The 15,771-nt window shown below is 38.9% G+C and overlaps 1 protein-coding gene across 1 annotated transcript in view; it reads right to left on the minus strand.

The window, feature by feature from the left end:
- The window catches only part of ELAVL4 (ELAV like RNA binding protein 4), an 84,238-nt gene that overhangs the window by 45,710 nt on the left and 22,757 nt on the right, over positions 1-15,771 (minus strand). Inside the window, exon 2 of the mRNA XM_061186606.1 lies at positions 1,688-1,928. Coding sequence (XP_061042589.1) covers positions 1,688-1,928 — 241 coding nt within the window. The remainder of the gene's footprint in view (positions 1-1,687; positions 1,929-15,771) is intronic.

A 15,771-nucleotide genomic window follows, 5' to 3' on the forward strand; every position in this document is an offset into this window, starting at 1 on the left:
ACGAATCAGTACTTCTCAAAAATCTTACTATAGTTCTAAAGGAACTCTTTTGAAAAGGTGATTGATTAATAATATTCACTAATATAGCTGGCAGAGTCCCTATTTAGAAGGTAAGGCTACACCAAAAATACATCTTCTATACAGGAGTGGGAGGAAGAATCATATGGTTAACTGGTTTTAATTTGGTTTGAATTATCATCCTATTATATAAAGATTCTTCAGGAATCTAAACATTGGCTTTCTGAGAGCACAGGCAGTTCTGTCAAAGGATGGATGATCCAGGGCTCTGGGATAAGAACACCAAAGCCCTGGTCCATTTGGAGACCTTGATAAAATTTCTCTGTTCTAGCCATTCTCCTTGAAACATACTAACTGTACCTATAATAATAACACCCTCCCCCATTACTGAGAGACTGCTATGCAATAGATATTGTGCTAGGCAGTATATATCCAGTCTCTCATTTAATCCTCACAATAAGCCTTTTGAGATAAGTATTCTTTTCCAATTTTACAGAAGAGGAAATTATGTTTGGAGGGTTATGTGACTTACATTTTCGACAGTTATTTTAGTTTTATGATTTTGCAAAATACTTAATATAAATGGGGGACAAATTAACAAGTGAATTAGAAGAATTGGAGAATATATATAGCTACATGCACATAAATACACTGGATTCTCTGATTTAAAAATCAAGATAATGTATCTCTGTATTTTAGAGTTTCCTTTTTCTTATATAGGTCAGCTGCTCTTCAATTAAACTGTCCAGAGAGAGGGAAACAAAAGTCAACACACAAAAATGACAAATACTCAAAGCTGAGTGTGAATGATTTTAGGACGGCAGCATCAGAGAACAGTAGCTTCACTGCCGTCACTATGTAGTCCAGTATTTTTCTAAGAAAACATTCCCACTTCCAGAAGGATTACAAGGAAACTACCCCCAGCCCCAGCCCCAAAGGATAGTGGCGTCAGTATCTGGCAAACATTAAGTCCTCAATAAATGGCTGTCAGTTAGAAAAAAATCAGAACCTAAAACTTTCAAGTATTGAAGTATAGGGTATTGTTTCACTTTCAAGTAAAAAGTCTCTGACTTCTCAGAGAGTATCTTCACAACAAACAAATAAATAAGATAAAATACCTTCATCAAGCATCTCCCTCCTACTACAGGGTAGTTTTATTCCAGAATGATCTGCTATCCTTGGGGCCTATTTCTCCCAGGGACAATGGGCAGTTGTGACCACAATGGCCCCCTTTAAAAGACAGTCTCAGATACATGGAAGAACACTGGACACACGCAAACCAAATGTTTGAGAGGAAAGGGATAAATAGATAAAAACTGGTATAGGGAGGGCAGAGGGCAGAACTGAGAACTAAAGAACAAAGGGTAGGGGTGGCTGATTAAGAATAAAAGAGGACACAGTCAAAGGATTATTTCACATAAACTAAAGCTGAGGAAGCTCCAAAATCTTTATCTGCTTCCCAGTCCTACCAATTTGCAATATGGTTTCATGTAGTATACATACGCATATGAGTTTATGACTGTGTACCCACGCTGACCTTGAATGCAGGATACACGCTGCAGACACTCAAAAGGCATCACCACACATATGCACTTCTGCTAAGATCTGCACATCTAATGGAACAACGCAGCTGTGAATCCCAAGCCTAGAATATCGAAGAAGAGCATACCTGTAATTTTGTCTCTCACGAGTTTGCAGGATTCTATTTCACCAATGCTCCCAAAGAGACTCCTGAATTCCTCTTGGGTCATATTCTGGGGTAAATAGTTGACTATGAGGTTGGTTTTGCTGTCATCTGTGGCTGCCCCTGTCTGCATGGGAGAAGGACAGTTTCTATTGTTGCTGGAGGGTCCATTGCTTGTATTGGATGTCGGGCCATTTGACACCTGAGGCTCCATGGTGCTAATTATCTAAATAAAAATAAAAATAGTAAGCCTTTTGATATCTCAAAGACACAAAGTCTCTTTCAATATTTTATTTTATTTTTTGTAAAGAAAGAGAACAAGATAAAGCAGGATGGAGCAAAAGAGATGGGGTTGTGAACACAGCCAATTTAGAAACATGTTTTTAACCAAAATGTTAAACTCCCCTTGCTATTTTTAGGCCAGCCCGTAGATTTTGAGCACAGACTAGAATGCAGTGGGAACTCTCCCATTATTTTGTTAATGAAAAGCTAATTCCTGTTTTCATTACACAATCACTCTCAGAAATGTATACTTAAACCATACCAAATTATAATTAAAATGTAAAGTAATAATCATGATTAAAATTATAGTTCCATTAAAGCTGAAAAAGCTAAATATAGAGGGCTATGCTCACAAGTTCAAATACAGTACCTGTTTATTAACTGTCTCATAAAGTAAAATGACATTAAATTAAGTGGGGTTGTTCCATATGGGAAGGGTTTAGATTTTCACTGATACTTAATACTGATCAAACTTCAGATTTCATAAAGGCATGCTGGGGAGCTACAAAGTTATCTAATAATTTTTCTCCCCAGCGCCTCTGTTACTATTTCTCCTGGACCTCAAATAAAATTAAAAACATGAAGGAAAAGTTCTCTCTAGGTCTCCACTTTAAGTCTAGCACAGCCCCAGGCTGTCCTCTCACACATTACTTAAAAAGGACTTTCACTGTATCTAAACAGTTAATAAAACAAATATTTCCACGAATGTGTGAACTGTTTGAGGCAGCACGCATGGAAATAAAAGAGATCAGTCTCAGTCTCTACCCACAAGGGGCTTACAGTCCACAGAGGACACAGAAGGCAGATGGCTACAGTAGGACAATGGGCCTGTAACAGAGGAGCAATTAAGCCTGCTTAAAGGATAGGGGCATTCAGGAAAGTCCCAAGAAGATATTGATAGAATAAGGTTTCACATGAAAAATGGGTTTAAGCTCATGGAGCCAGGTCCTAAAGATGCCTTGTATAGAATGACAAACATGCAGAATCACAAAACTACAGAGCCAGAAGTCACTTCAGGGAATAAAATTCAGTTCAAAACTCTCATGTTTGAGATGAATTCCAGAGACATCCAGCGACTTCTCTGTCATCACAGGAAAGTGGGGCAGAGTCTGGGCCTGCACCCAGTTTTCCTGGCCCCAAATGAAGCTCATCAGTCCCACTTTTCCATTCTATCCTAGCACCATCCCTTATTCATCCTTCATGGCGTGGTTTCTGTCTACATGAAATTGACCATCAACTCCTTGGAAATGGAATCATGCTCTGCCATTCCCTAGTTGTATGACCTTGGGTAAGGGATTTAAATTCTGGGAGCCTTAGTTTTCCTCATTTGAAAGAGGAGAACAATGCCACCTGCCTTGCAAGGTGGTAAGAAGGATCTGGTGACAGGATGTATGTAAAGTGCCTGAATAGTGGTGGGAACATAACCGCAATCATTGATATTTATTAAAGTCATTCTGCCGATCACCTGATGTGACTTCTCTCACTGACTCCCCACAAGAAAGCAGTGAGCCATATTCTAATATCCTCTACATTTTATAGACAAGGAAACCAAAGCTTAGCAGATACCTGATTACTAGTAGCTTCCATTACTACCACTTGGCTGCTCAGAGAATTTTGGGGAGATAAGCATGTTTATATAATATACATGTAGCAAAATGTACAAATCTTAAGGGTGCAACTCAAGGAACGTTTACAAAGTAAACACAACTCACACCCAAGTAACCACCTTTCAGATCACAATACAAAACATGACCAGCATTCCAGAAGCCTTTCTTGTGTCCCCACCCCTGTTATTCATACCACCCCCAAAGGTAATCACTACTCTTGACTTCTAATCCATAGATTTGTTTTATCTGTTTTTGAATTTTACATACATGGAATCACACAATACGTACTCTTTTATGTCGTTTCACACATTATGTCTGGGTGTCATCCATGTTGTGAGATGTAGTGGTAGGCTGTTCTTCTCCACTTGCTGTAGAGAATTCCATTGTATGAAAATATCACGTTTTATTTATCTCTTCTACTTTGATGAACATTTGGGTTGTTTCTAGTTTTTAACTATTGTAGATAATGCTGCTATGAGCATTATATACATGTCTTTTGGTGTACACACACACATACATTTCTGTTGGGAATCTATTTTTTGGGAATCTATTTCCAGACTTCTGCTGGAAGTCTATTTTTTGGGTCATAGGGTGTATTCTGCTTTAGTACATACTGTCAATAGTTTTTCTAAGTAGATGTACCAATTGACACTCCCACCCGCAGCGTATGAAAGTTCTAGTTGCTCATCAACTAGAGACCGTTTTTTGCTTTTGTTTTGTTCTGTTTTTTGCTTATTTACTCATCTGAAACATAGTGGTAGTAAAAAGGGAATGAGTTTTTAGCCAAGGGAACAGCTGACTTAAAATTCTAGTTCTATTACTTATTAGCTCTGTGATCTCAGGCAGGTTACTTCAATACTCTTAAGCCTCAGTTTCCTCTTTGTAAACTGGAATAAAGCCTACTGTGCAAGGTTATATATATATATAAGTTGCCTAGAACATAAAGTGGCTAGAAGCATCATAAGTATTATTCCTCATCATGCCCTACATAGGTGAGCGTTACTGTAATCGTTTCTTCTTCTGATAATCACAAATGGGATATGAAACCAAAAGAAAAAAAAAAGAAGTCTCAAGAGGAGTCATGGAAATAAGGCAGATTGAGGAAGGTGGGAAGCTTCTAAGATTCTTTGTCATCATGTAGGTAACGTAAGTGGCTCTACTTAAATCATCACAACTTTCTCGGCTTCAGGTCAACTGTGGGATTGCGTTAGGCTGGTCCAAACAGCAAGGAGAAAGCAAAGGGTTCCTGAGAGGAATCGTAAATCAAGCTCTCCTCAGCACTGATAGAAATGCACCCAGTAAATCCTATTCAGCTGCTCTGCCCTTGAGGCAAGGGCCCAGGAAAGAATGAGGGCGATGCGCCCAGGGGAGGGGTCACGCTAATGGAGATGTTGTTACGGAGCATCATTGAAACTCCTGGCTGAGAGGCAGGTTTCTGCTCTGCCAAGCCGTCGGCCTCCTGGGTCTGTGCAGTGCCTCCGTTTGCTGTGTCGTCTCACTGCTTCACTGAGTCAGGTGTCCAGGCAACAAACACCAGGAGCACTGCCAACTCAATAAGGAACTTAAAAAACAGAATTTATCCAATTCAGGAGGCTTGGGTGGCAGAACCACAGAGGTGCCCAACTACTACATTTTGATTTAGTGGCAAAAAAGCCAGTCCCACAATCTACAGAACACCTTCGCTGCTCCACTTTCTTGGGTTACCCTTCTTACGGCTCGGCTCTTGCACAAACACCTAGAAAATATTCTGCAGCGAGGCAGCTTTGTGGGTGTTAATGACGGCGTAAGAATAATGTAAGTCATATCTAAGCATGCTGAGATTCTGCGGGACCAAGACTACTGAAGGTTACCTGACAGCCGTGTTCGGTGTTTGTTCACTGGATGCTCGACTCACAGACACACGTGGCAAAAGCCAGCACTTGTCCCTGTGAACATCTCCCTGCTCCAGAAAGGCCTAGGAAGTATCAAGTCTCCAGCAAAGAAATTTCAGTTCCCCAATCAGCTTTCTGGATCTCCTTACATCCTATGTGGATTTCCTAATTTATGTCGACTCCTGGAGCTGAGCCCCATCTGGACATCGGACAACCCTAACTGGGCCCAGACCCCTGAAAAGGAACCATGAGATACAGTGTTCGGTACTGAGGTACTTTAACCAAACAAACCTATAAATTAGGTCAAGTCATTTCTCGTCTCATGGAGATGGAGCTCTCTTTGCTCTGCACACACACTACACAGTTATCCTTTTGTGGACTCAGAAGGAACTGAGGAAAATACACATATGCACACACACAGAGTTTTCTCAATAAAAACGTACAGCTTCAAAGCTGAGAAACATTTGCAAATGTGTTAATATACATCGTGTAATAAGACCCCTTGCTGGTCTTAATGACGCATCCCAGGATGCAAGACAGGCTTAAAAAAAGAATCCGAAATGTAAAATGTCAGAATCAAATCTGATACACAAGTGAACCAAGAGCATTTTAAAACATTACTTGGAAAATAAGAAAGTTGCCAAGATGTAAATATATTGAATGCAAGAATATGAAACTGTGGCACTTTAAGGTTACATGATAGATCTTAAGGAGAGGACACTTATAATCTCTACTTGGGAAACAGACCAGAGGTAAACATGTGTATTAGTGGGAAGCATATCCTCCAATAAATTCAGAGGCCGGCTTGGCAAAATCAGAACGCTTTCTTCCCTACTCTAAGGCCTTTGATATTCTAACAGCACAACTGTCATTGCAAATAAATATATCAGTTACTCAAGTGTGCATATGGACTTTAATGAAGGATTCTGTGTGGGTCTCACAGCCAACTTCGTAGCTGACCAGGTTCCAAACCCCTGACTTGCCTTCCTTCCCTCCTCTGAATGGCAATTAAGAACAGAATTACAGTCAGCATCCAGGATAGAGCATTGAGGAGGTTCAGTTGACTTCAAACTCTAATGGTTGTACAAAGCACTGCATTAAATCTTTTATGTTCCCGTGATATATTTTAAGAAACATTATACAGGCAGAAAATTTCAGGGGTAAACTATTAGAGCAGTGCACAACAATGTAGGCACTCAAATCCTGTCATTGTAAATGTTGATGGTTTGAATGACTAATTACTCACACTCAAGGCATTAACCTCACCCCTCCCACCCCCCCCCCCTTTTTTTCTGCAAAATATACAACAAAAGCGAGAGGGAAGGCCTCAGGCATGTAGCTGCTGGATCATCACTCAGGGTCGTTTATCTCTGCGGAGGCAGTGGGGGTAAGAAGCAGAGGCTGGGCCAGGCTTCTTTCTTTCTCAGGATGTTCTTGAAAATAAGAGCCAACCCTCTCTGCCCTTCATGGCATCTCTGTCACCACAATTCTGGGTCCTTCCCAATGGTCCTAAATTAACTGTTCAATCACATCTTTTGCTATTGTCCACCCAAGGTATCTGTTACACTACTTCCTGGACATGCCTGGTTATATGCATTAAAAAAGGGTTCATTTCCACAACGGCTAGATCTGGGAATGTTAGATGAAGGGAGATGGAGCCCTGGAGTGCCAGGCACTGTGCTAGGTCCTGGGGATACACAAAGACAAGGAGCTGGCCCTCACTGAGTTCACAGTGTGGATGCATGACAGATATCAGAGAACATTAGGGACCACCAAGCCCAACCCTGTAACTTTAATGAGGAAACTGAGGACCAGAAAGGGGAAGTGACTTGCACAGGTCACAGTGCTAGTTAGAGACAGAGCTAGGACTTAAGCCTAGGCCTACAGGCTACCTCACTTGAGTATTCTTGTGACAATGCAGACATAGCCCTTTAGATGAGAGTTTACGTCTACTTTTTTTTCGGGGAGGGTGTGAAGGTGGCCATATCACAGAAATGCACTTGAATATAGGTGTGGAGACACGTCTACCTCCTTACTTTTCTGAGTAGAGTACTTTAAACAGTTCACAAAGAATGGCGACCTGAACTCTGAGCTCCATCGTACAGAGACCACATCTGTTTTGTTTATAATAGTATCTCCTGCATGTAGGACAGGGCCTGAGAATTGGTAGGTTCTGCATAAAGAACTACTGAATGAATGAAAGTCCTCGGAAGTCCAATAGTTTGCTAGATCCCTCTTAACAACCCTGTGAAGTACAAGCCAATAATTTTATTAATGTCCTCTCCATCTTACATATAACAAGAGGACAGAATACTTATTGAGTTGCTATTATATGCCAGGCATACACTTAGATATTATTTCAAATGCAGATTCTAAGAGGCATTCATTCAAGCACGAGGGCTGAAGCTTTGGCCGACATGGACCCTGTAGAGAAGCCAGTGAATGCCTTTGCTCTCAGAAAAATATATATGCACATAACATTTTAGGTACACTAAATATATATGCACATAACATTTTAGGTACACTAAATAATATATATATGCACATAAAATATATATGTGCATATATATAATATATATATATATGCACATAACATTTTAATGTATATGTGCATATATATATAAAATATATATATGCACATAACATTTTAGGTACACTAAATATATATGTACATATATATAAAATATATATATATATGCACATAACATTTTAGGTACACTAAAGCCAATCCTTTGTCTCAGACTGAAATCTCCCAATTGATTCTAAGAGTAGCAATATAATCAAAGGGCAAAAACTTGCCTTCCTTCCCCAATCACTCTTTTCATGTAATTTCTTGCCCTCAGAATTCATTCATTCATTCATTCATTCATTCAAACAAATATCTATTGCTGAAGGGTCCACATGTCAGAGGAGAGAGCAAGCACGTCCTGTGGCCAGAAAGTCCTTTAAGTATATTAAGCGAGACCCATTCTAAAATTCTAGAGAGTACTTAAGGCCTCCTTTAATATTTCTTCCATCGGCTCATGAATCTCTTACAGCCCCCTCTGTCCCCCACGCTTCACAAGGCTTTCATGTGCTCAGGCTTGGGGGAAGCCAGGTAAGAGTTATAGGGCTGGTCCTACTCCTCACAGCTGAGGAGATCACTGTTCCAGACCCCAGGTAGGCACAGCAGGGGTCCTACCATAGCCCTCAAACCAATCCTGTCAGCCACACCACCCTGGTTTTGCTCCAGTATTTTCCACAGAAATGGCACTCCGACAATAAATTGTATGGTCTTGCATTTACGTACCTTAACCTAGTTTACACTTTCAGTATTTACTTCACGAGGCAAATAAAAGGTTCCAATTTTATGTTAGAGGAACCTGTGTCGATGTAGAACTCACTACTGACATTCATCACGTGAGAGCCCAGTGCAGGGCCCTTGTACTCCCATCACGCCACTCTCGGCTGTCCTCAACTTCTGATTTTCTTGGGGGGTGGGGCGGTGACCTCGATACTCCATCATCAGTCAAAAGGATCAAGAGAAAAGAACCTAAGAAGGTCACAGGAATATGATGTTTCTTTTTCAAATACTCTCCCTTCTACTTTCAGCACCCTCTAAATGTCAGCACTCCCAGAAACTAGAAAGATGCTAAAGGAATTGTACTCATTGCAAACTTGTTTCAGGTGTGTACATCTGCGATCCACATATGTATTTTATTAAATATTGTAATGAGTATTTAAAGGTGTTTCCTTTTACCATGCTGGAAGGACTTTTGAAAATTTATGTATAAAGGCTAAGCCTTATGTAATAGAACAAGTGCTCCCAAGAGCATGAAGAATAATGTTTACCAAGGGCAGTCACTGAATCGAACCATTAAAGAAATAGATTTAAATTATTCATGAGAACAAAAATAAAAGTCCTAATTCTCTTTGTAGGCATTTCCCACTTGACCCTTATAAAATTCTGACATGCACTATGTTAGACTCTGGTAGAGCAGCCCAGACTACTGCATCTCACCCACTTTTCAAAAGCCTGAAAAACAAATCCCCAAAGTTAGAAAATTACACAGCAGGCTCTGTGTTCCTGAAGACAGATATTATTTTTAGCAATAATTCCTCACTTCTCTTCTTGCTCCTTGAAAGATACTAAAAATGTCCTTACACCCCCCCCCCCAATTTGATATTTCTTTAAAGTTTTGTCCATCAGCTCATAAACTCCATGCTTTTCAAGAGGTTTTAATTTGCTCAAGTCCCTTCAGATTAATTTTTTTTAACGTAACATTTTCCTGGTTATGATTCAACTGGGAAGGAGATACGTTATTAACGGGGCCCACGAGGAGGGGCTGAGATCTATGATCTGATCAGTCTAGGAAAAGGGAACTTGGGAATATACACCCACCCCCAACCAAATTATAGGTGATGACTCACAAAGACCCCTGGACCAGGGGAATCTGGCTGAACACTGCACTCAGGTCCCCCAAAACCATTTGTACCAAGTTTCTGTAGATTCTGCTAGACGGTAACTAGAAAATTCTAGAAAAATAAATTTAATTCCAACTGAGGAAAACATGCTGGCAGTTTAATAATGCCTTTGGGCAGATGCACAAATAACTTGAAAGACCTATTTACTCTAGGAAGTTATGTGGTAATAAATTCTCAGCATATCTTTAAAACAAGTGTTTTCAATTCAAAACAAGTTTATTGAATGCTATTATAGACCAAGGCATTGTTTGAGGAATTGGGGAAACAAAAATAATTTGATCCCTGCCCTTAGAGGGTTCAAGGTGAGAGGATGGGAAAGGAGGGGAGGTAAACAAATAATTAAAATCAATCATATACACCCCTTTCTTTTAAGCAATTCCCTTCAGACTTTGTCTAACAATGCCCCACCCCCTCACTAAAAGCACGTAAATGAAATTACACATAGACTAGTCATACGCCATTCTGATACTGAACTGACAATCCTGTTTCTGGTCTAAATGCTTACGTCCTAAACAAGTGACTATTTGTAACAATGAGGTAAGCTTGAGGCATTACTCCTTTGAAACAGCATCTTCTTTACTGGAGATGAACACCAGGCATGCCAAAAGTATTCTCAGTGGTGACAGTCAGGGCTTTTTAAAAAAATCAGCAGCCGCTGGAGAGAGTAAGAGGCATTAATACTTAAAATAGCAGGGCCAGCATTTAAATGAAAAGCATCATCAAAATTTAATGTCTTTTAGGCATTATTCTCAAATTCACAGAAATCCAAGTTTTTAATCTTCTTCCCCAGACACATCACATACATTTCTCCTTCTTAATAAATACTGGCCTCCTTTATATCTTACAGTGTTTCTTTAGGGCTTCAGTTTGGGCCTAAAATGATTTCCTGGTGTGCCCATCTGGGGCAGTCCTGGTACAACCCCTGAGTATCTGGTTTTAACAGACTTTTACAGAAAACTCTCCAGAGCTGAGGGATGGCATCCAGTTCATTATAAAGACAGGGAAACCTTCAAACCACACCCACCCCCACGCCCCCATTCAGTCTTCTTTTCAGAAATGGCCAATAAATAAATACAATCCCAAACTTTCAATAAGATTTCTTCATTAAAGGCATATTTGAAAAAGACAAATGTTTTCATTTTAATATAAATGCGATTTCATGGGCAAGCGCTCAGGCTTCCTGCAAAAATATCAGCTCTAATAAAAAAAATCAACTGGAAAACAATTCCTTTCCCATTCTACTCCCTAAGCCCCCAAACTCTGAATGTTTAATGCAGACAAAATAACCAAAATGCCTAATATTAAGCTATGGGTTCCTGTTGGGATGGGAACCAGTTGTGATGGAATATATGTTATCTTCATCTTCCATACAAAGAACATTAATGAGTCACTTGTAAAACTGTCCACAGACTAAATCGGACTTATCTTCTGATTAAATGCATAAACAGTAGCCAGTGGCACAATTCATGTAAACATAAGTACTGTATATTTACAAAATGCCTGGCTAGTGGCTCAGAGTATGAGCAAACTCACCAAGATTCAGCTGTAAAAAGCCACATGTTATTCTGTATCTATACCATGATTTAAAGCATTGGGTCACTTCTCTGAATTTAAGTTTTGTGCACACTCAGATTGAATTCTTCAGATATCTACATAAAATATTTTTTATTTTGAAAATTAATCTTGTTTTCTTAACACAGCTGGGGTAGAGAGGAGGAGGAGAGCAGAGGGGAGTAGAGGGAGTTAGTATCTAGAAAAATCTGCACAGAGCAACCTTCTCTTTGTTAAGAGGAATTGTATAATGCCAGCAGCCCTTCCAATTTGAAGGAGAGAGATTATCTGGGGACATTCTGAAGCCAAAGTTACTGAGAGAAACAAAACGGTTCTCAGCACCTCAGTGCATGTATAAGTGGCCGATGTATAAATTAGACCCATGGACGATTCACACAGCCTCATATTATATCTGTATGTTCACTAGTGAAAAGATCTTGAATGTCAATCTGATAGGGTAGTTTTAAATTTGAAAATTGCTGTATCACACTTGAAATTTTATTTATAATTTCCTCCTTCACTGACTTCGTTTTCTGTTTTTGTTTTTGTATAAGAAAGAAACATTAGAAAAAGGGACACTCTCTGGGAAAGCAAGTGCGTGCAAGTAAAATTGGACTCTAGCAAACCAGGTTGGTGAGAATGCAGACCTGGGCTGGGAGAAGTGTGCATGTGAATTATTTGTGGACAAAATGTTTACAGAGAACATAGATAAGTATTCAAAGTTTGCAAGTGTCAAGCTTTAAAGGGCAGTGAAATAGTCTCTCTCCCATCATTACTGGTGGAAATAAAAATTGGCACAACCTTTCTGAACCTCATGTTCATATTCTTGGACCGATGATCCATTCTGAAGCTCAAAAAAGAATCCAGAATTCTGTAGACCAAAAGTATGCACAACAAGGTATATTAAGAAAAGTATACCCAGAAGTGTGAAAAAATAGAAACAACCTGAGGGCCCAACAGAGGGGGTGAGTAAGTAAGTTATCATCTAATTTTATGACACGGCATTCCACAACTGTTAAAATTATGTTTATAATGGTTTTTATAACATGAGAAAATGTTTGTAATCAATGTAGAAAAAAGGTGAAATAAAAAATTGACTATGTCAATTACGTAAACATGCACAGAGTAGGAGGGAAAAATTAAAATGTTAATAATAAATAGTAGGATTATAGGTGATTGTTATACTTGTCTCCATCTCTATCTTCCAAGTTTTTTGGTTTTTTGTTTTACAATGAAAATATAGCACTTTTATAATCTGAAAGGAAGCTATTTTTAAAAAATAAAGAAAATGTCAAATCCTTCAAACCAGTTCGGAGCCACAGTATTAAAAATGATTCCATCTCTCTAGAGACTGTCATACAGAGTGAAGTAAGTCAGAAAGAGAAAAACAAATATCGTATATTAACGCGTAGATGTGGAACCTAGAAAAATGGCACAGATGAACTGGTTTGCAGGGCAGAAATTGAGACACAGATGTAGAGAACAAACGTATGGACACCAAGTGGGGGAAAGTGGCGGGGTGGTGGTGGTGGTGTGATGAATTGGGCGATTGGGATTGACATGTATACACTGATGTGTATAAAATGGATGACTAATAAGAACCTGCTGTATAAAAAAATAAAATTCAAAAAACAAAACAAAACAAAACAAAAACAAAAACAAAAACAAACAAAAAATGATTCCATCTCCTTCCCAGAGCTGTCCTGCAGGATCTCTCCTTGGCCACACTCTGCTTGTTTCTACATAGGAGCCCAAATGAATAAAAATCGCATTTCTTGAAACAGTCTCTGATTTGGTCTCCCCTTCACCTACATCACTGCACATTAGTGAGGTTACAATCTAAGTCTGCCTTATCGTCTGGCAGCAACCTTCATGAGGACAGCAAGGAGACTGGATGATTTATAAGAAAACTGTTCCCTGGATCAGGGAGTGAAAAGTACTGATCTGTTCTAAAAGCTCCTGCTGACAAACTCTGATATTATGAACATTCTGCACTTGGACAAAAGCTCCCACTTTTCTTAATTACATGGTTTGAGCAGGAGCCTGCTTTCAGGATCTGCCCAATCACACAACAGCCATTTATTTTCCCAACTGCAGCTGCCAAAATTTCCCTGATCTCTGTTCTGTGCTCCATCTTCAAGGACATCTTGTGAGTGTATGACACTGTCAAGCAGCATTCCACGCCATGCTTTTTGAGCTTCCCTCTCTCTCTTTCCTGCATACGGAGATCCTCCTAATACATATTTATAAAAATCTCATGAACAAGAAGCAAAGTGGAGAGGCAAAAAAAAAAAAAAAAAAATCACAAATACCAAGTATCAGAATATTTCTATCTGCTTTGAGGCAAATACTTTATTATGGCAATGAACCACTAATACTCTCTGTTATCGGTGTGATGGGTTTACTTTTATTTTATGGATGCTGCAGCCTGTAATTCTTTGGGTCCCCTCTTTGTAATATTGTTAGGAAAATGAGTGCCAAATCTGTAGCCCTCTATGTATAAAGAAAGAGCATAGGACCTCACTGCAAACTTGATTTTTTTTTTTTAAGCACAAACCTCACCCCTGAGTTTACCTTATTTTTAAAACTCTCTTAGTTTTCCTTCATCTCAATCTCCTCATTGTTCTATTTTTTAAAATCTCCTACTGTATGCATTATGATTTGCTTCATAACAACAGAAAATTTTGGATTAGAACAGAGGATAAATAAGTTAATATTTCTGTCTTCACAAACAATCTTTTGTCTTTATCAAAACTTGCTTTTGAAATTTCACTAATTCATACTAATTGGGCAAGAGTCAAACTGGCATTTTAAAAATTGAGAAATAATAAGCCTTTTAAAAACACATGGTAAAGTTCAAAATTATTACCTTTATAATAAAATTCAAACTGCATAATATATAATTCTCAGATAAGACCCTTTTAGGACTAATTTAATATGTCCCTAAGAATAATTTAGATATGACACATCCAAATTATGATACACTAAGGTTACTGAAAAGAGTTGAGTAGGGTAACCATCTCCTTTGAAATCATAGACACAAACTAAATTTGCTTGCAAACTCTTCCAACTCTTGATATATTCTTTTTATCCCAGAAATTTACCTTTTAAAAGAGTGAAAGACTAACAGATATTCAGAATCAGCTGTTGTCAAATCAGTGCAACCTAAACTTCTTTAGTTACAGGCATATTTTAAAGCAAGTTATAAGTCGCAAATTACTAATGATAATATAGTGCTTCATTTGAATAGCCCCTCCCACAACTGAAGTTATCTTTTAAAAGAAGAAAAGCAGTATAAAGAAACAAAAGCCAAGCTAACTTCCTTAACATTAATGAGTTCCTTCGATGAGCCAAAAGCCATTATGTTAAATGCCAGGGATATAAAGGAAGTAAAAGAGGTTCCTGCCTGCAAGGAAGTAAATAAATAAGTAAATAAGTAATTATTATATAATGTCATAAATGTGGTAATGGAGAAGCACATACAAAGTGCCTAGCAAAGTCCCTGCCTGGAATATGGCAAAGGCTCAATAAATGGAGATCCTGTTTGGTTTACACAGGAAAATGTCTAGGCAAGCAATTACCATGAAGTCCTTCCAATACTGCCAACAGTTAGCACACAATAAATGGTAATAGGTATCTTCACGTACGTTACTTCACTTAATTCTCCCACAACTTTGCAAAGTAGGTAATTGTCACTCCTCTCATTTACAGCTGAGGAAACTGAGGCTTGAAGAAGTGAAGTCACTTTACACATGACGGAGAAATGAGGCTTCAGGCAGTGTCCACTGTCACTCAGCCAGAACCGCAACTTGAACTCAAGTCTGAAACCAAATTCTGTGCCCTTCCCTAAACCTCCACGTCTGAGGAAAGAATTCCTATCAGCATAAAATGCAACCCAGTAGTCTCAGAGAAAGTAAATGATCTAATCCGATTAAAAACATTCTAGGCTATGTGTCTGCTATTAGTCAGTAAATACTGCCAAATAAATTGTTGTTACTGGAAAGATCTTAATTCAAAATTCTACGTGGTATAATGGAAAGAGCATGAGGTTTGGAGTCTATCTGATCTGGGTTTGAAAACCAGCTCCAGCCTTGACCTTGGCTTAGCCACTTAAGACTCTCTGAGGTGCAATTCAAATTTACTCATCTGAAAAATGCGAACAATTTTCTGTCTGCCTTGCAGGGTTACTGTGAAGATTGAAAATAACAAATTTAAGGCATTTGGCTCAGAGCTCAGCACACAGTAAGCACTTAATACATGTTCATTCTCCTGGTCCAAAACATAACATACTGAA

This window comes from Eubalaena glacialis, chromosome 3 (assembly GCF_028564815.1).
Source record: "Eubalaena glacialis isolate mEubGla1 chromosome 3, mEubGla1.1.hap2.+ XY, whole genome shotgun sequence".
Classification (NCBI taxonomy): Eukaryota; Metazoa; Chordata; class Mammalia; order Artiodactyla; family Balaenidae; genus Eubalaena; species Eubalaena glacialis.